Consider the following 19827-nt stretch of genomic DNA (forward strand, 5'->3'; position numbering starts at 1 on the left):
GGGTAGGAATCACGTAGAATAGTAGGTGAAGCGCCAAGGACCAAAAAAAAAATGCCCTGGACCACATGCTGTATTGCCTTTTATTCCATTTTCAGTCCTTTGTTTGTACTTATGAGTATTCCAGGATTAGCCAGAAGCAATGAAATAATTGACGTCATTGCTGGCTGCTTGACCTTACAATTTTGGTGGCATTCGGTCTAATCCGACTTAATTCTTATTAAGCTCTTAACAACAAGTCTAAAGTGCAGATGCATTTTAACAGCAATTTATACTTTTACAATTTTATATTATTACGACTAACTAAGTATTTTTTTTTCTTATAATGTCAGACAAAAAATATTGTAAAATATTTAGTGAAAATTCTCTAAAAAAAATTTATTTCTCGTGATATTTTACAATGATCTCATTTCTTCCTAACCAGGCTAATTTGCCTGTACATATCCTTCTCATTACCCTCCCATTACCAAGTCTATAGAAACAGTCCACTAAATATTTCATTCTGTTCATCTATAATCACACCATACTGTCTCAGATCTACTGTCAATATTTACACCTTTCAAATCTACCTTAGAAGGGCACAACTGATCTACAACCATCAACAGTACTCCTCTTTCCTTTTCCTCTGTCTGTCTTCATGAAAAATATCATATCCATCCATCTCTATTCCTGTCAGGATGTCATCCTCATCTAACCCTGTATTTATATAAAATATAAATTATATAAAGTATTTATGTGTGTGTTAAAGATACTAAGCTATTTTAAACCTGGTTTTACTCCAATTTCCCAAGTAAGCAAACAGACAAACAGGTCAAGTTTGCCCTGCGCGTATTGCGAGTCTAGCTGACCCTCAAAGTAGTGCAAGTCCAGGCAACTCATGGTAAAGGTAGAATAAGCTCTGATCACTATTCTTAATATTTACCCTTAATGCACAGCACATCTCCTGGAGGAGATGTATGATGCTATGTATTAGAGGCAAGGGGGCCACTACCCAGACCGGTTTCGACCTTTATTGAGGTCTCATCAGTGGGACCCAAGCTAGAAATACCAAAATTTTAGTTATACAGAGCTTATAAGTATTTTACCAGAACAAGTTATCATTAGGTGTTTTAACCTTATTAAATAAAAATCTCAGGATGAGATATAAATGTAGAAAGTATTTTACCTTGGGTGTAATAAATGTTAAAGATACTAAGCTATTTTAAACCTAGTTTTACTCCAATTTCCCAAGTAAGCAAACATCAAACAAGTCAAGTTTGCACCTGCACGTATTGCGAGTCTATCTGACCCTCAAAGTAGTGCAAGTACAGGCAACTCATGGTAAAGGTAGAATAAGCTCTGATCACTATTCTTAATATTTACCCTTAATGCACAGCCCATCTCCTTGAGGAGATGTATGATGCCATGTATTAAAGGCAAGGGGGCCACTACCCAGAACCAGTTTCGACCTTTATTGAGGTGTATTTAAGTAAATCATCATCATCAAATTCCTGTCATGTACCCTCAAGGGGTGTACAGGATATGATAGTATTACATGAAAAAAATTACATCATTACTAACTTCCTATATACAATTTTCCTCCAAATCAGTCTGTTACTTGTCAAGACTCCAATATTATCAGATCTTATATTTCAATCATCTAAGGCACATCTTACCATATCAATCCACCTATATCTTGGTCTTCCTCTGGGTCGTTTTGCTTCCAACCTGGCAGAGAACACTTGGTTTGTTAATCTTTCTTTGCCCATTCTGTTTAAGTGACCATACCAATTGAGGTTAGCTCTGTTAATGCATTCCTGGATGCAGACAATGACAATTCTTTCCTAATATCCTCGTTTTTAATATGATATTGTCATTAATGATATCTGTTCACTCCTATAATCTTTCTCAGGACTCTCATATCTGCGGTCTCTAGTCTTTGGTCAAGTGTTTTACTTCTGACCCAGCTCTCAGATCCATAAGTTAAAACTGGTTTGAACACTGTCTTGTATACAGCTAATTTAGTGTTCCGACTAATTTCTCTCTTATTCCATATAAATTTATTCAGTTCACTTCCCACCAAACCAGCTTTGCTGATTCTGTTGTCTATTACTATATTTAATTTACCATCTTGACTAAGTAGCTGAAATGTTTTACTTTTTTCACAGGTTCTCCATTCACAACACAGTTGACATTTTCAATGATTCTGCCTATTTTAATTGTCCTTGTCTTTTTATTGCTAACCTTCATACCATATCTGTTAAAACAGTTATTCAATTTAGTCAGAGAATCTTGCAGACTTGTAGTGGATTTATTTAGAAGTATAACATCATCCGCATAAAGCAAAGAGCTGACATTAACATCTCCAATTTTGATATGTTTAATACCACTTTCGTTCATAATGTGATCCATATAGATAATGAATAACATAGGGGATAATGTACATCCTTGTCTCACACCAGATTTAACATTAAACCATCTTCCTGTACTTCCTTCAATTCTAACTGCTGACTTACAAATCAAATAAAGACTTAGTATTGCTTGATATAATGCCCCATTGACACCATATAACTGCAGCGTATTGAATAGCTTCTCTCTTGGTTTTCCAAATCGACAAAACTTAAATACAGATCTTTGTTATATTCCCATGCTTTCTCGACGATCTGTCGTAAAGTGAAAATCTGATCCTGACAGCCTCTATTTGGCCTGAATCCAGCTTGTTCTTCACCCAGCTTTTCTTCCACAATTCTTCTCAATCGTTCTCAAGTATACTTGCATAGATCTTGCCAGGAACACTCAGTAGGAAAATACATCTGAATTCTCATATTCAGTTTTATTTCCCTTTTTATACAGGGTGTTCGGGATAAATTTGACAGTTTCGTAAGGAAAAAGAAAATCTTCTTTGTATCTATTAAATTTAATGAATTGACAAAAAAACATTACATGCAGAGTTAATTAAAATACTATCAACAAGATTTACTCAAAATAACCACCATTAGCATCGATCACAGCTTCAATTCTGCTTCGGAACCTCGAACAAGCTGATGCTACAGTCTCCCTGGGAAGGGCCGCAAAAACTGTTTTAATTTTATCCATTAACTGGGCTTTTGTATTACTGGAAGTGCGATTGGTGTCTTTTTCAACTGCGCCCCATACAAAATAATCCATGGGGTTAAGGTCTGGGGAGTTTGGAGGCCAAACATTTGGACTGGTGAAGTCGTAGAAATTTTCAGACAACCATTTTTGACTTTTCCCAGAGGTGTGGCAAGGGGCCGAATCCTGCTGCCATACATACGGCCTACCATTGGCTACCCTTGTTATCCAGGGCTTGACTACAGTTAGCAACTCCACGAACAAAGCCCGAATTCCAATGCCAGGGTTCTTCAACACCTGTTCCTGCAGATTTGCGAGGAATTCTGCTGTACGAACGCAATCAGATCGTCTGCTAGGGATCTTTCTTCTTGCTACATCCTCGTAGTCACCATTGCAAGTCTCTAGTTCATGCCTGATTGTTTTTATTGTATTCAGGGAGCATTGGGCAGCAGTCGTAATATTCTTATTTTGATGGCGGGCACGAATCATCATGATACAAGTTATTCTCTTCCATGATTCAGGTGGGTTCCAGCTATCCATCCTTTCTGACATCTTGTATATGAATGAAGAAGGGTCCAAACTTTTAAATGAAGAGAAGTGTGTGTTAATACATGTAACTTACGGAAAAATATAATTAATTATAAATATGTCAAATTTATCCCGAACACCCTGTATATGGATACTATGAGAGCTCTACTCCAATCATCGGGAATTCGTCCCTCTCTCCAGGCTTTCTGAACTATGCAGTGGAGCCACTGCAAGACTTTTATACTACCATACTTCAGCATTTCTGGTCGAATATCATCTACTCCTGCTGTCTTTCCACATTTTAAGCCTTTGATGGCTTTTTCTACTTCAAGTATATGACTGGTCAGTGTTTTTTACCACTGTGCTGTCATCACTGCTTGTTTCATTTAGCAGTTTTTCAAAGTAATTACTCCATACTTCAAGGATATCTTTTTCTTCCGTTTTCATATCTCCTTTATCATCTCTAACTCCTTTTACAGCATTCTTTCCTCTATTCCTAAGCTTCTTCAACAACCTCCAGAATATTTTCCCGCCTTCTTGATATTTATTTTCTATATTCTTGCCAAAGTCCTCCCATGACTTTTGTTTAGCTAGTTTTACACAGTGTTTAGCATTCTTGCATTTGTCTCTATATTCTCTATGAGCACAAGCTGACTTATTTGCCAGGAACTTTTGATATGCTTTCTTCTTTTCCTTCACTGCCTCTTTATAACTTTCTGTGTCTACCATGGAGTTCTAATTTTTCTATCCTTGCAGACAACTTCACCACATGCCTCTCTAGCTGAATCAATCAGGGCTTTCTTCAAGGCTTGCCACTGAATCTCCAAGGTTTGATTCCTGTTCTCAAACTCTTTCATTTTTTCTTCAATAATCTTTGTGTAATTTAGTCTACAGTTCACATCTGAGAGCTGCTCAACTTTTATTTGCTTTAAAACTTTCTTACATGTTATTATTTTCAATATGAAATTCAATTTTATCCTGCTCAAGACTAAATAGTGATCACTTCCAATTTCAAATCCTCTGTACACTCTGGTGTCCTGCACCAGGGAGATAACATCACTATCAACAATAACATAGTCAATGAGACTTTTCTTATTCCTAGTCTCTTCTCTCCATGTGAATTTGTGCACATTTTTATGTTGGAACATGGTGTTAGTAATAACCAGTCCATGTCCTGAGCAGAAATCCAACAGATATTTGCCATTATTATTAGCTTTGTTCTTTTCACCAAATTGTCCCAAAATATTTTTGTATGTCTCACAATCATTTCCTACTCTGCTATTTAGATCTCCAACAAGGACCAACTTTTCCTTTTTCATTGTGTCAGTTGCTTTTTCTAAAGCCTCAAAAAATTCCTCCACTTCTACCTTAGTAGAACCTTCTGTGGGACCATAGGCACAAATAAGTCTCATTGTTTAGTTCCCAGTTCTCATATTTGCCTACATTACTCTACTTGAGACTGACTGTCATTCAAGAAGATTAGCCTCGTATTTTGTGTTGAATACTATGGCTACTCCTTCTTTTCCTTTTGTCATTGCCTGAATATAACATTTTGTATTTATTGCTCAGAAAGATCTCACCAGTTTTTGTCTTTTTTGTTTCGGTCACCCCTATTATGTCGATCTGGTACTTATCTAATTCCTCAGCTAGCTCCATTTCCTTGCCATTCAGGTTTCTTATGTTGAAAGTACCGATCTTTAACTCTGGTGATGTTGAGTTTGGGTGTGTGTTTTCAGATTTGTTCCAGTAGCTGACTTTTCGCTGTTCCCCTTGGTTCCCTGGCGAAAACAACGGGGGGCCTTGTTTAGCCTGGTGACGCCCCAACCGGCATGAAATTTTGTCATGCTGTACCATCATTTTTTATTTTGTTTTAACCAATAAGTATACAATTTGGTCGGCTAAATCCCAAATTGTCAGCCCATCCTCGTTCGTTCAATATCCAAGTAGATACCCAACTGGGTGCACCACGAGAAAGTGAGGATTGGACATTAGGTCAGAAGCCCTGGTCGGTTCTCCGCATTCCTTTAAAGGCTATGTGGCAGTCTCCTCTCAGTTATACAGCTTTGACCCTTAAGCACCCCTTTGTTTTTTTTTTATATTTGGTTTAATCCTTTATCCAAGTGTAAGCAAACAAAGTTTGCACCCTAAGTACTTTCGGGACTGGAGCGACTTGTCTCAAAGGTGGTATAAGTTCTGATCACTGGCCTTAGCATATCCCAGAAGTATCCCATAAGCAAAGCATATATCCCCATGGGTATGCACAATGCTATGCATTATGAAAAGGGTCACTACTCTGGTGTGGCTCCCACTGACGAGAGCTCAATAAAGGTGGAAACCGTTCTGAGTAGTGACCCTTTCCATAATGCATAGCACTACACATAACCACAAGGATATGTGTCCTGCATTATGGATACTAAGGCAAGTGGTCAGAACTTATACCACCTTTACTGTGAGTTTCTCCAGTCCTGAAAATACTTCATGAGCAAACTTTGTTTGCTTACACTTGGATAAAGGATTAAACCAAATATAAAATTGGCAGCATAGCCAAGTGAAAACACTTCCATTATGGGATACTAAGGCAAGTGATCAGAACTTATACCACCTTTAGCGCAGTTTCCTCAGTCTTGAAAATACTCCATGCGCAAATCTTGTTTGCTTACACTTGGATGAAGGTTTAAACCAAATATAAAATTGGTAGCATAGCCAAGTGAAAAAACTTCCATCAAAATGGAAGTTTGTCTTTAGGAGATTGTAGAAAGTATTGTAAGGTGTTACTGCTTTAAAGGCTATTCTGATGTTGACTGCCTTGATTATTTTGACTATTTTTCTTGATGCATTGTTAACTTACAGCACATATACCATGCCTTTGTAATTCATTATCATGGGATGGTTTTTCAAGAAATACAAGCTTCTTTAATACCTCTACTTTTCAAGGTTTTGATTATACCTAATTTTTGTTGAGGGTGATGGAACAAATTTGCTTGTAGATATCTGCTTGTAATGATAATCCTCCAGATGTTTTAGTTGACAAGGATGTCTAATTTTCAATTCTTTTCTACTTAAAATGCAAATTTTATTTTTGAATGTCGATTATTCAGAAAATGTAAAATGTACATCTTCAAGGATTTTGGGGGTTTGTTTCCAGATAATGTTATCCACCATACAGATGGTTCTAACAATCTTTGAACTATAGCTAATTTTTCCATGGATAAGTTGGTGATAGAGGTAAACCCATAGCAAGATCATACACTGCTTCAAAAGAAGTCAAGAAACATGTGGGTGCCATGAAGAACAAACAGTCATGGCACCCACCTTAACAAGATGTAGGACCTCTTTTCACTGTGATGACTGCAGAAATCCTATGCAGCATGCGATAGTGATCAACAGAAATTTTGGACCATTCTTCCTATAGGCATGTAATGAAGTCCTGGACTATTGTGGGACGGACATCCAGTGATCTCACCAGAGGGACCAGTTCATCCCACAGAACAGGGTTGAGACCAGAGCTCTGGAGGCCAGTCAAGTGTGGTGACGTTCATGTCCACAAACCATGCAGTTACTGCAGCATTATGACATGGTGCATTGTCTTGCCAAAAAAGATAATGATCAGTTACATAGAAACACCACAAAGCAGGCAGCATTGCATTGTCCACAATGTTTGGATACCTCTCAGAGTTCAATGTTTGTGGCACTACAAACAGAGGTCCAGGGCTAAAAACTTCTCTAAAAATTAGGACGATCCCTAGACCACTCCATAGTGGCCGAAAGACTGTCCAACTGAGTGTTATTCCACTCAGTGACAGGCTCACCCCATCACCGAGAGGAACTTCTCAGCGTTGGCTCTACTCAGTGGCAGGCTCACCCCACCACAAGCCAAAGCCATAATCTCAGCGGTGGCCCTACTCAGAGACAGGCAAAAACCTATCTCCAAGCAGAGCCTCTCAAAGCCAGCCCCCACCAGTTCTGACCCCTATCGAGGTCTCATCAGTTGGAGCCAGGCTAGAAATACCAAGATTTTAGTAATACAGAGCTTATAAGTATTTTACCAGAACAAGTTACCATAAGGTGTTTTAACCTTATTAAATAAAAATCTCAGGATGAGATATAAATGTGGAAAGTATTTTACCTTGGGTATAATAAATGTTAAAGATACCAAGCTATTTTAAACCTGGTTTTACTCCAATTTCCCAAGTAAGCAAAGAGACGAAACAAGTCAAGTTTGCACCTGCATGTATTGCGAGTCTATCTGACCCTCAAAGTAGTGCAAGTCCAGGCAACTCATGGTAAAGGTAGATTAAGCTCTGATCACTATTCTTAATATTTACCCTTAATGCACAGCCCATCTCCTTGAGGAGATGTACGAGGTGTTTTTTTTTTTTTTTTTTTTTTTTTTTTTCCACAAGGGGTCAGGCCAATAATTGTAATGGCTGGTCAGTAACTTTAGCAAACTCATAGATTGTAGTGCAGCTTGTTTCTTTGTATATATAGTGTATATGCTCCAGAAGATGACCTTTATATGACCTTGGTTAAAATGTCGAATGTTGATTTTGGTTTATATTAAACTAAAGTTTTACTCAAATAACGATAGTTGTCTCCATAATTTTCCAAAATTTATTGTGATCACCATGTAAGCGTAAAAGAAAATAAGTTGAGCATAATTTCCACCTTTGTATTTCAGCATATAACCTGTTTTAATTGGAGCATCAATACATTTAGATATTTCCCAAGAAAGTACAGCATGATTACTCTCACTAATCATCATCAACTTCCTGATATATATCCTCAAGGGGTGTAGAGGATATGATAGTACTATATGAAAAATTACATAATTACTAACTTCCTATCTACAATTTTCCTCCAAATCAGTCTGTTACCTGTCAAGACTCGAACATTATCAGATCTTATATTTCTATCTTCTAAGGCACCTTTTAGTGTATCAACCCACCTATATCTTGGCCTACCTCTGGGTCTTTTTCCTACCTACCTGACATAGAATTTGCTAATCTTTCCTCTCCCATTCTGTTTAAGTGGCCATACCACCTGAGATTAGCTCTGCTAAAGCATTCCTGGATGCTGACAATGTCAAGTTCTTTTTTTCTAATATGTTTTTAATATGATATTGCCATTGATGCCATCTGTTCATGACCCCTAATCTTTCTCAGGACTCATATCTGCGGTCTCTAGTCTTTGGTCAAGCTTTTTACTTCTGACTGAGCTCTCAGATCCATAAGTTGAAATTGGCTTGAATACTCTTGTATACAACTAATTTAGTATTTTGGCCAATTTCTCTTTTATTCCATATAAATTTATTCAATTGACTTCCTACCATACCAGCTTTACTGATTCTGTTGTCTATTTCCATATTTAATTTACCATCTTCACTAAAAATCGAGCCTAAGTAGCTGAAATGTTTCACTTGTTCTATAGGTTCTCCATTCACAATGCAGTTGGTATTTTCAATATTTCTGCCTATTTTCATTGTCTTTGTCTTTTTAATGATGACCTTCATACCATATCTATTACAACAGTTATTCACCTTAGTCAGTGAATCTTGCAGACTTGTAGTGGATTTATTTAGAAGTATAACATCATTCGCATAAAGGAAAGTACTGAGATTAACATCTCAATTTTGATATCAGGTTTAATACCACTTTTCCTCATAATGCGATCCATATATATATAATGAATAACAGAGGGGATAATGTACATCCTTGTCTGACACCAGATTTAACATTAAACCACCTTCCTGTACTTCCTTCAATTCTAACTGCTGACTTAGAACTCAAATGGTGAAGCTGGATGGAGATATTCAGTTGTTTGCAGATGATGCAAAGTTGGGACGAACCATTAAGTGTAGTGAAGATGTTGTGGCCTTACAGGAAGACTTGAATAGATTGAGTGATTGGGCACGGAATTTGGGATGTGAGTTCAATGTTGAAAAATGTAAGGTTTTAAAATTTGGAAAACAAGGATGGGATGCAGAATTTATGCTTGGTGAGAATATATTGTTGGAGGTAGAGGAAATAAGAGATCTGGTGGTGATAGTGGATAAGGATCTAAAATTTAGGGGACCCATTGCCAAAATTGTGAAGACAATACAAATGCTTCTGGGAATGATGCTGAGGACACTGACGTGCAGAAGTAGGGAGATTCTTGTTCCGTTGTATAAGGCTTTGATTAGGCCACACATGGACTATTGTGCCCAGATTTGTTCACCGGGTTTTCAGAAGGATGAAGAGATAATGGAAAGGGTCCAAAGGAGACTGACTAAGGTAGTTTCTGACCTCTGGAATGTTGAGTATGATGAAAGATTGAGAAGATGCAACTTGCAGAATCTGGTGGACAGGAGGAAGAGGGGAGATATGATAGAGACCTACAAGTTATTAAGGGGTTGTTATAGGATCAATGCTGGAGAGGTTCTACAGAAAATAGTGGGGGATCGGGGGAGAACCAGAGGTCATCCTTGGAAACTGTGTAAAGAGAGTGTGAGTAGGGGAGTTAGAAGCAGGTTTTTTTCGTGCAGAGTTGTGAATGATTGGAATGCCTTGCCTGAGAATGTGGTATCTGCAAAGAGTTTGAATGTATTTAAAACACTGTATGATGAGCTGTGTATGTGATAAGAGGACCTCCCAGATGAGTCTTTGACTCCATGAGGTCTTAGGGTGGTAATAATAATAATAAATACAGACTAAGTATTGCTTGATATAATGCTCCATTGACACCATGTAACTGTAGTGTTTGAAATAGCTTCTCTCTTGGCACATTCATTCTTATATAACTATATCCATTAAACTAATTCTACGATTAAATATAAAAAATACTCAAACTAAATCTAACTGAATATGAACCTCGAGTGTTTTTTTTTTTTAACTATCTTTTTGGCAACAAAGAAATCCATTATGTATTATGGATAAATCTTAAAAGTTACTTAAATTATTATTTCTTTGCAGAGGATACCTTTTCTAGCCTTGCAGGTGTACCATTTGAGTGGAGTCTGATTAGTGAACATTCACAAAGAGATTATGGTGTACTAAGGTAAGTTCTTTCAAATGATTTTTTTTGTTGTTGTTTTTATTTAAATATTAGATTTTCTTAGACCTGTTAGCTCTCTTTATTTCTATAAGATATTGTGGGCTTCTTTGATTTGTATCCATCCAGTAGACTGAACATGTATTAATGAAATTATACACATTAATGGTTTACTACCTATAGGATGACTCTTTTCAGAACTACTGCAATTTAATTAAAATATAGTAAAAAAAAATATGCTTTGTGCATTACGACAATCCAATCCACGAAAGGCCATAAACCTATAGCACATTAATATTTTTAGTAGATTGGGAACTTTTTACCAATTTAGACTTCTGATAAGTAGAATAATGGCTATTTTATGATGGGCAATTAATCTACTAATACTTATTTGGCAAATAAGTGCTAATTATGTTGATTGGCAGAACTATATTAAAAATGAAGCCATGACATTACTACCATTCAGCAGTGTGTGTGAGCAGGGCTAATCTAAGATGATATTGTCAGGAATCAGGAAGAGGAGTTACTTAAAAGTAACTCCTCTTCCTGATTCTAAGGTCAGGAAAAGACCAGAGGAAGACCAAGAGGAACTAAGCGGAATTATACAGTTCATCATCTTCAAATTCCTGACATGTACCCTCAAGGGGTGTACAGGATATGATACTTGTGTAGAGGCTTAAGTGCTGTGAGGACATTATGTTGGAGGTTTAATGGATTTTTTACAACACTCAGAAAGAATTAAATTAGAATTTAATACTCCTATATTTCGTCCTAGTCACTAGGACATCTACGGGGATTACAAAAACAATTAATGTAACATGCACACAAAAACTTACAATACTAAGCCCAACCACGTGGGTGACACTAAAGTCCTATCTAGGTGGAGCGCCCTCTATTGGCGGAAGTAGGTGGCCTGGAATGTAAGGTGGGACCTCTGGTGATGAGTGTTTCCCAAATCTTCGGAAGCTTAATGCAACCGTATTTGTTAAGATTTGGTTGGTTTCTGAGAGCTGCTGCTGCTTCTAAGAAAAGTCTCTCTTTCTTGAATTTGCTGTGGTGGAGCATGGTGGTTTTCTTCCATGATACTCTGTGGGTGGTGTCCAAAACATGGTCAGCCAAGCCTGAATGGCCATAGTTGTGTTTAACGATGTACGACTTGTGTTCCTCCAGGCGGATGGATGCTGATCTGCCTGTCTGTCCAAAGTACGCAAGCTTACAGGAACAGGGTACTTTGTAAACTCCAGGCAGAGAGAGAGGGGGGAGCTGATCTTTCGTAGAACGGATAAGGGTAGTAAGTTTGCGGTAGGGCTTATATGCTGTGTGTAGGCTATACTTTTTTAGTATCTTGGCTATTTTTTCCGAAGTGCCTCGTACGTAGAGTATGGTGATGGCATTTTTAAATTCTTGTTGATGAGAGGGACGGGGAATGGGGGAGGAATTAATTATTTTTTTGATACTGTGTTCACTGTAGCCATTGGAGAGGAAAGTTCTGTGTATGTGGTTAAGCTCAGTAGTGAGGGCAGTTCCACTGGAACAAAGATTGTGGGCTCTCTTGGTAAGGGTTTTAATGATGCCATATTGTTGTGAGGGGTGGTGGTGGGAGAGTTTGTGAATGTATCTGCCTTTGTGTGTGGGTTTTCTGTATACAGTGAAGGCAAGTGTATCATTGGGCAGGCACGTGACTAAGGTGTCTAGGAAGGGTAAACAATTGTTCTTTTCCTTTTCCATAGTAAACTGGATTCTTGGATGTAGGCCATTGAGATGACAGAGGAAGGAGTCTAAAGTGTCTGGGCCATGAGGCCAAATGGAGAACACATCATCTACATATCTTAGCCAGATAGAAGGTTTGAGTGGGGCTGAGTCTATGGCTCGTTTTTCGAAATCTTCCATATAGAAATTGGCAAGGGGGGGTGAGAGGGGGGGAACCTATGGCGGTTCTTTCTATCTGCTTGTAGATTTTGTTATTCCAAGAGAAATACCCAGAGTTGATGGCAAAGGAAAAGAGATCTAAGATGTCAGAGGGGAAAACGTTTTCTAAGAGAGATAAAGTGTCAGTTAAGGGAATATTGGTAAACAAAGAGGAGATATCAAAGCTTACCAATATGTCTGTATTGTTCAAGGTTAAATTTTCTGTGAGGGCTTTAAAGTGGGTCGAGTTTTTTATAAAGGAAGCTGAATTTCCGGTGAGGGGGGACAGAGAGTTGGCCAGCTGTTTAGACAGTCTGTAACAAGGTGCATTGGTGGCATCTACTATAGGTCTGAGTGGGGAATTGGGTTTGTGGATTTTTGGTAAACCGTATATTCGGGGGGGACGGGAGCGGAAAGGTTTAAGTTTTTTCGTGACGTCAGGGGGCCAGGAGGTTACTTTTTTAAGTAAGATTTTTAATTTCTTAACTTGTATTTTTGTGGGGTCGTGTTCTAGCGGGATGTAGGTAGCGCGATCGCGGAGGATAGTGTTCATTTTACGATTGTATTCGCTGGTATTAAGCACAAATGTGGCATTACCCTTATCCGCTCTGGTGATGACGATACTTTTTTCTTTGCGTAGTTTCTGGAGAGCCATGCGTTGGGCCTAAGATAAGTTACTTTTTGGAGGTGAAGAGTGAGCGAGGATGTTGGCTACGTCGAGTCTGATGTTGTTGGCTACCTCCGACGGTAAGCGACCGATCCCCCGTTCAACGTTAACCATTACATCGAGCACCAGCACTTCTTTCGGGGACGGCAAAATTACGGCCGAGGCTAAGGGCACTGACGGCATCCTCGTTGAGCCTTTTGGAAGAGAGATTAATTACTGTCTGGAACGGTTGAATTTGTGGTTGTGGTTTGTCTTTAACCAGGTTGCTGTATTTCTTGACGTGTTTGTTTTTTATTTTTTGAAATTCTCTCTGTGCTGAAGTTTCCGAAATGTCAGAGAGAATCGACCAAAGTTCAGGGTTAAGAACGGTGGAGAGCTCTGTATGTAGGGAGCCAATGGCGGCGTTCGTCACTGCGAAGGCGGCAAGAGTAGAGGCGATTTGCTCGCGTAGTAATGCTAGGCTGGCACGTTTATATATACAAAGTGCTTTTTTGGAATGGAAATTGGTCTTCATTTTAACGCATTTCGGTATCACTCTTGTATCCCGACATCTTTTTAAAAAGGCCAGCCTATTTAGTTGTCTAGATAGCCGTAGTTTTGACTTACCGTATTGCTTGCATTTACGTGCTAAATCTTCTCCACGGATGATTAGAATTCTTGTGTAGAGGCTTAAGTGCTGTGAGGACATTATGTTGGAGGTTTAATGGATTTTTTACAACACTCAGAAAGAATTAAATTAGAATTTAATACTCCTATATTTCGTCCTAGTCACTAGGACATCTACGGGGATTACAAAAACAATTAATGTAACATGCACACAAAAACTTACAATACTAAGCCCAACCACGTGGGTGACACTAAAGTCCTATCTAGGTGGAATGCCCTCTATGTGCGGTAGTAGGTGGCCTGGAATGTAAGGTGGGACCTCTGGTGATGAGTGTTTCCCAAATCTTCGGAAGCTTAATGCAACCGTATTTGTTAAGATTTGGTTGGTTTCTGAGAGCTGCTGCTGCTTCTAAGAAAAGTCTCTCTTTCTTGAATTTGCTGTGGTGGAGCATGGTGGTTTTTTTTTTTTTTGGCAAGGGGGGGTGAGAGGGGTTCCCCCCCTCACCAATTTCTATATGGAAGATTTCGAAAAACGAGCCATAGACTCAGCCCGACTCAAACCTTCTATCTGGCTAAGATATGTAGATGATGTGTTCTCCATTTGGCCTCATGGCCCAGACACTTTAGACTCCTTCCTCTGTCATCTCAATAGCCTACATCCAAGAATCCAGTTTACTATGGAAAAGGAAAACAACAATTGTTTACCCTTCCTAGACACCTTAGTCACGCGCCTGCCCAATGATACACTTGCCTTCACTGTATACAGAAAACCCACACACACAGGCAGATACATTCACAAACTCTCCCACCACCACCCCTCACAACAATATGGCATCATTAAAACCCTTACCAAGAGAGCCCACAATCTTTGTTCCAGTGGAACTGCCCTCACTACTGAGCTTAACCACATACACAGAACTTTCCTCTCCAATAGCTACAGTGAACACAGTATCAAAAAAATAATTAATTCCTCCCCCATTCCCCGTCCCTCTCATCAACAAGAATTTAAAAATGCCATCACCATACTCTACGTACGAGGCACTTCGGAAAAAATAGCCAAGATACTAAAAAAGTATAGCCTACACACAGCATATAAGCCCTACCGCAAACTTACTACCCTTATCCGTTCTACGAAAGATCAGCTCCCCCCTCTCTCTCTGCCTGGAGTTTACAAAGTACCCTGTTCCTGTAAGCTTGCGTACTTTGGACAGACAGGCAGATCAGCATCCATCCACCTGGAGGAACACAAGTCGTACATCGTTAAACACAACTATGGCCATTCAGGCTTGGCTGACCATGTTTTGGACACCACCCACAGAGTATCATGGAAGAAAACCACCATGCTCCACCACAGCAAATTCAAGAAAGAGAGACTTTTCTTAGAAGCAGCAGCAGCTCTCAGAAACCAACCAAATCTTAACAAATATGGTTGCATTAAGCTTCCGAAGATTTGGGAAACACTCATCACCAGAGGTCCCACCTTACATTCCAGGCCACCTACTACCGCCCATAGAGGGCGCTCCACCTAGATAGGACTTTAGTGTCACCCACGTGGTTGGGCTTAGTATTGTAAGTTTTTGTGTGCATGTTACATTAATTGTTTTTGTAATCCCTGTAGATGTTCTAGTGACTAGGACGAAATATAGGAGTATTAAATTCTAATTTAATTCTTTCTGAGTGTTGTAAAAAATCCATTAAACCTCCAACATAAAAACAGGATATGATAGTGCTACATGAAAAATTTACATCATTACTAACTTCCTATCTATAATTTTACTCCAAATCAATCTATTACCTGTCAAGACTCGAACATTATCAGATCTTATATTTCTCTCTTCTAAGGCACTTTTTAGTGTATCAATCCACCTATATCTTGGCCTACCTCTGGGTCTTTTTCCTACCTACCTGGCATAGAACACTTGTTTTGCTAATCTTTCCTGTCCCATTCTGTTTAAGTGGCCATACCACCTGAGATTAGCTCTGCTAAAGCATTCCTGGATGCTGACAATGTCAAGTTCTTTCCTAATATATCCTCATTTTTAATATCATATTGTCATTGATGCCATCTGTTCGTGCCCCTAATCTTTCTCAGCACTCTCATATCTGTAGTTTCTAGTCTTTGGTCTGATGTCCTCCACCAAGGAGAAAACATCACTATCAACAATAACATAGTCAATGAGACTTTTCTTACTCCTTGCTTCTTCTCTCCATGTGAATTTGTGCATATTTTTATGTTGAAACATGGTGTTAGTAATAACCAGTCCATGTCCTGAGCAGAATACCAACAGGTATTTGCCATTATTATTAGCTTTGCTCTTTTCTCCAAATTTTCCCAAAATATTTTTGTGTCTGACAAATATTTCCTACTCTGCTATTTAGATCCCCAACAAAGACCAACTTTTCCTTTTTCATTTTGTCAGTTGCTTTTTCTAAAGCATCAAAAAATTCCTCCACATCTACCTTAGTAGAACCTTCTGTGGGACCATAGGCACAAATAAGTCTTGTTGTCCAATTCCCCATTCTGATAATAGCCCACATCACCCTACTTGAGACTGCCTGCCATTCAAGAAGATTAGCCTCGTCTTTTGTGTTGAATACTATGGCTTCTTCTTTTCCTTGATTGTCATTTCCTGAATATAACATTTTGTATTTATTGCTCAGAAAGATCTCACCAGTTTTTGTTTTTATTGTTTCCGTCACCCCTAATATGTCGATCTGGTACTTAACTCCATTTCTTTGCCATTCTGGCTTCTTGTGTTGATAACAAGTTTAGTTTAATCCTTTATCCAAGTGTAAGCAAACAAAGTTTGCGCATGAAAGTATCTTCAGGAGTGGGGTAAGGTAGTGCAACACCAGGCAACTCATTGCAAAGGTGGAGAAAGCTCTCATCACTCCTATCTCAGTATCTCCGATAATGCAAAGCACATCTCTTTGCAGAATGTGTAATGCTATGCATTAAGGCAAGGGCCACTACCCATACCGGTTTCGACCTTTATTGAGGTCTCGTCAGTGGGAGCCAAGCCCAGTAGTGGAGACACAAAGGCAGAAACAATGAGAGGTCATCCTAGCCTATAGGAATTGCCAAAGGGTGTGCAACCTTATTATTAAATTACGCCGGATTCAGAGAAAGATGTTGAGAGTTTATTTTTCACTTGGTTAGACTATAATAAGTTTAGTTTAATCCTTTATCCAAGTGTGAGCAAACAAAGTTTGTGCCTGAAAGTATCTTCAGGACTGGGGTAAGGTAGTGCAACACCAGGTAAGGTAGTGCAACACTTTGTATCTCCACTACTGGGCCTGGCTCCCACTGACGAGACCTCAATAAAGGTCGAAACCGGTATGGGTAGTGCCCCTTGCCTTAATGCATAGCATTACATATATCTGCAAGGAGATGTGCTTTGCATTATGGGAATTACTGAGATAGGAGTGATGAGAGCTTTCTCCACCTTTGCAACGAGGTACCTGGTGTTGCACTACCTTACCCCAGTCCTGAAGATACTTTCAGGCGCAAACTTTGTTTGCTCACACTTGGATAAAGGATTAAACTAAACTTATTATAGTCTAACCAAGTGAAAAATAAACTCTTATGTTGATAGTACCGATCTTTAACTCTGGCGATGTTGAGTTGGGTGTGCTTTCAGATTTGTTCTAGTAGCTGACTTTTTGCTGTTCGCCCTGGTTCCCTGGCGAAAACAACAGGGGCCTTGTTTAACTGGGCAACGCCCCAGCCGGCATGGAATTTTGTCATGTTGTACCATCATTTTATGTATTGGTTTAAGCCAATAAGAATACAATTTGGTTGGCTAAATCCCAAATTGCCAGCCCATCCTCGTTCATTCAGTATCCAGGTAGATACCCAACAGAGAAGGTGAGGATTGGGCATTAGGTCAGAAGTCCTGGTCGGTTCTCTGCATTTCTTTAAAGGCTATGTGGAGGTCTCCTCTCAGTTATACAGCTTTGACCCTTAAGCACCCCTATACAGTTCTTTAGAAGATCAAAATGTAGATCTAAACAATGTTGGATTCCTGACAAAAAATACATTAATTTGAAAGAAAATTTGTTAATAGGAAGCCGAAAATAATGCAGACCTAATCATGTAATATTCTCATAGTATCTGGTGCACCCATTGAGGGTGCATAGTACATATCAGGAATGTGGTGGTGTTCACAATAAATTTAAGATTTAGACCTGTAACTTGAACTGAGCCTGATACAGCTGATTCTGTATTGAATCATCTGGCTTGTCTACAAATCATGTCAAAAGAGTGGAGAGTGCAATCCCCTTGTCTGTTGTCATGATAAAATTATATTGTTTGTAACCAATAGACTGTCGCTTGGATGTTGTGTGGAGAAGGTTAGTGCAACGCATGTTTTCTCTGTCTGATTGAATATTTTGTATTATTCTCTAAAATCTTTAGTCTTTTGAAAAGGTTTCTCATAAATTGATTTTTGCATTTCTTTTAATTTATTATTCATAACTGCTACAAAATTTAATAATTAATAAACCTATTCCAGTATCTTTGAATTTTGTGAAATTTCAACTGGAAATTTTATCAGAGTTTTTGGTGTAACAATTTTTTAAGATCTGGTATGTATTCTGTTAGGTTTAGTGAACCTCCGCAAACAGTAGTTGTGATGTTTCGCTTGTTCAAAATATTTCTAGCCTTAAAGATATCCTTTTAATTTGAGTTTGCCACCCAAAATGTAGAAGGTTTTTTTCACTTGGTTATAAATTAAATTAAAGTTATCAAGAAATTATATTCTTGTTTAATTCTTTGTCCAAGTGTAAACAAACAAAATTTACCCATGAAGTATCTTCACGAGTAAGCTACTTGTATATAGTAGCAAATGATTTCACATTATTGCCTTCGTATCCCATAATGCGAAGCACACATCCCTTTGTGTGTGTGTGTAATACCATGCATTATAGGAAGGGCTGTTATCTAGACTGGTTTCAAACTTCATTCAGATCTCAACCAGTGGAGGCCAGATGAAGAAGAGATGCCAAGGTTGAACTTTGAACTTAATTGGTCGAGGGACTGAGTCCTTGACTCTTCATCTGGATTTTAGTTTGTGGGTGATGGAATTATTGTGGGTAATTAACCCACTCATTGTGAGCATTGCAGCTATATCAGCTTTCTCTTGCAATGGAGGATTTTGTTTTTTTTATGTTTGAAATGATCTGAGGGTTTGTAGTGTGCTGCCTGTCGAACTAGCTGATTTGGGTGATTATCTGTGATTGGAAGAATTTCTCTGTAATGCCTATCATGTAGGTCTTGATATCTGGAAGATTGGCTTCTTGGTGTAACTGGATGTTTCTGCTGAACCATGGGGCATTAAATGCCATTCTTAGGCATTTATTCTGGATTGTCTGTAATCTGTTGATGTTGCTTTTAGCTGTGTGACCCCAGGTTGGAGAGACGTAAGTTAGTTATGGTCTGATCACTGATTTGTAGAGGAGAATTTTGTTGCTCTTATGCTTAGGAAGCTGTTCCTATTTAAAAGTGAATATAGCTGTGCTGTGGTCTGACTGCTTTAGTGGAGACACTCTCTATATGTTGAAATTTAGACATCTATCAAAATGAACTCCTAGATATTTGGTAGAATTGTACCAAAGGATGATTTTACCAAACATTTGTATATGCTTGTATTCAGTTCTGCTTTACATCTGGTGAAAAGTACTGTAGAGCTTTTTATTGCGATATGCCATTTGGTGTGCCAATCCTCCAGTTCATTGACTGCTCTCTGCAGCTTGAATGCGGCCAGATGTGGATGGAGGGATCTAGCTATAATGATTGTGTCATCGGCATATAGAGCAGTGATAGATGGGGACAATTTGGGGAGATCTGCCATATATATGGAGAAGAGTAGTGGAGATAGCAGAGAACCTTGAGGGGACTCCAGCCGTGATTCTTTTCTCTGTGGATCTGATCCCGTTGAGTTTTATTTTAAATTTTCTGTTACTCAGATACGATTTGATAAGTAGAACTAGTGGTAATGGAATTCCAACTTCGTGTAGCT

The 19827-nt window shown here is 38.7% G+C and overlaps 1 protein-coding gene across 1 annotated transcript in view; it reads left to right on the forward strand.

The window, feature by feature from the left end:
- Positions 1-19827, forward strand: part of LOC150108089 (nuclear pore membrane glycoprotein 210-like) — a 205633-nt gene that overhangs the window by 91834 nt on the left and 93972 nt on the right. The window contains exon 4 of the mRNA XM_090415973.1: positions 10548-10632. Coding sequence (XP_090272099.1) covers positions 10548-10632 — 85 coding nt within the window. The remainder of the gene's footprint in view (positions 1-10547; positions 10633-19827) is intronic.

The sequence above is a fragment of the Typopeltis vanoorti genome, chromosome 3, assembly GCF_054136105.1.
Source record: "Typopeltis vanoorti isolate ZY-2024b chromosome 3, IOZ_Tvanoo_1.0, whole genome shotgun sequence".
In the NCBI taxonomy this organism is placed as follows: domain Eukaryota; kingdom Metazoa; phylum Arthropoda; class Arachnida; order Uropygi; family Thelyphonidae; genus Typopeltis; species Typopeltis vanoorti.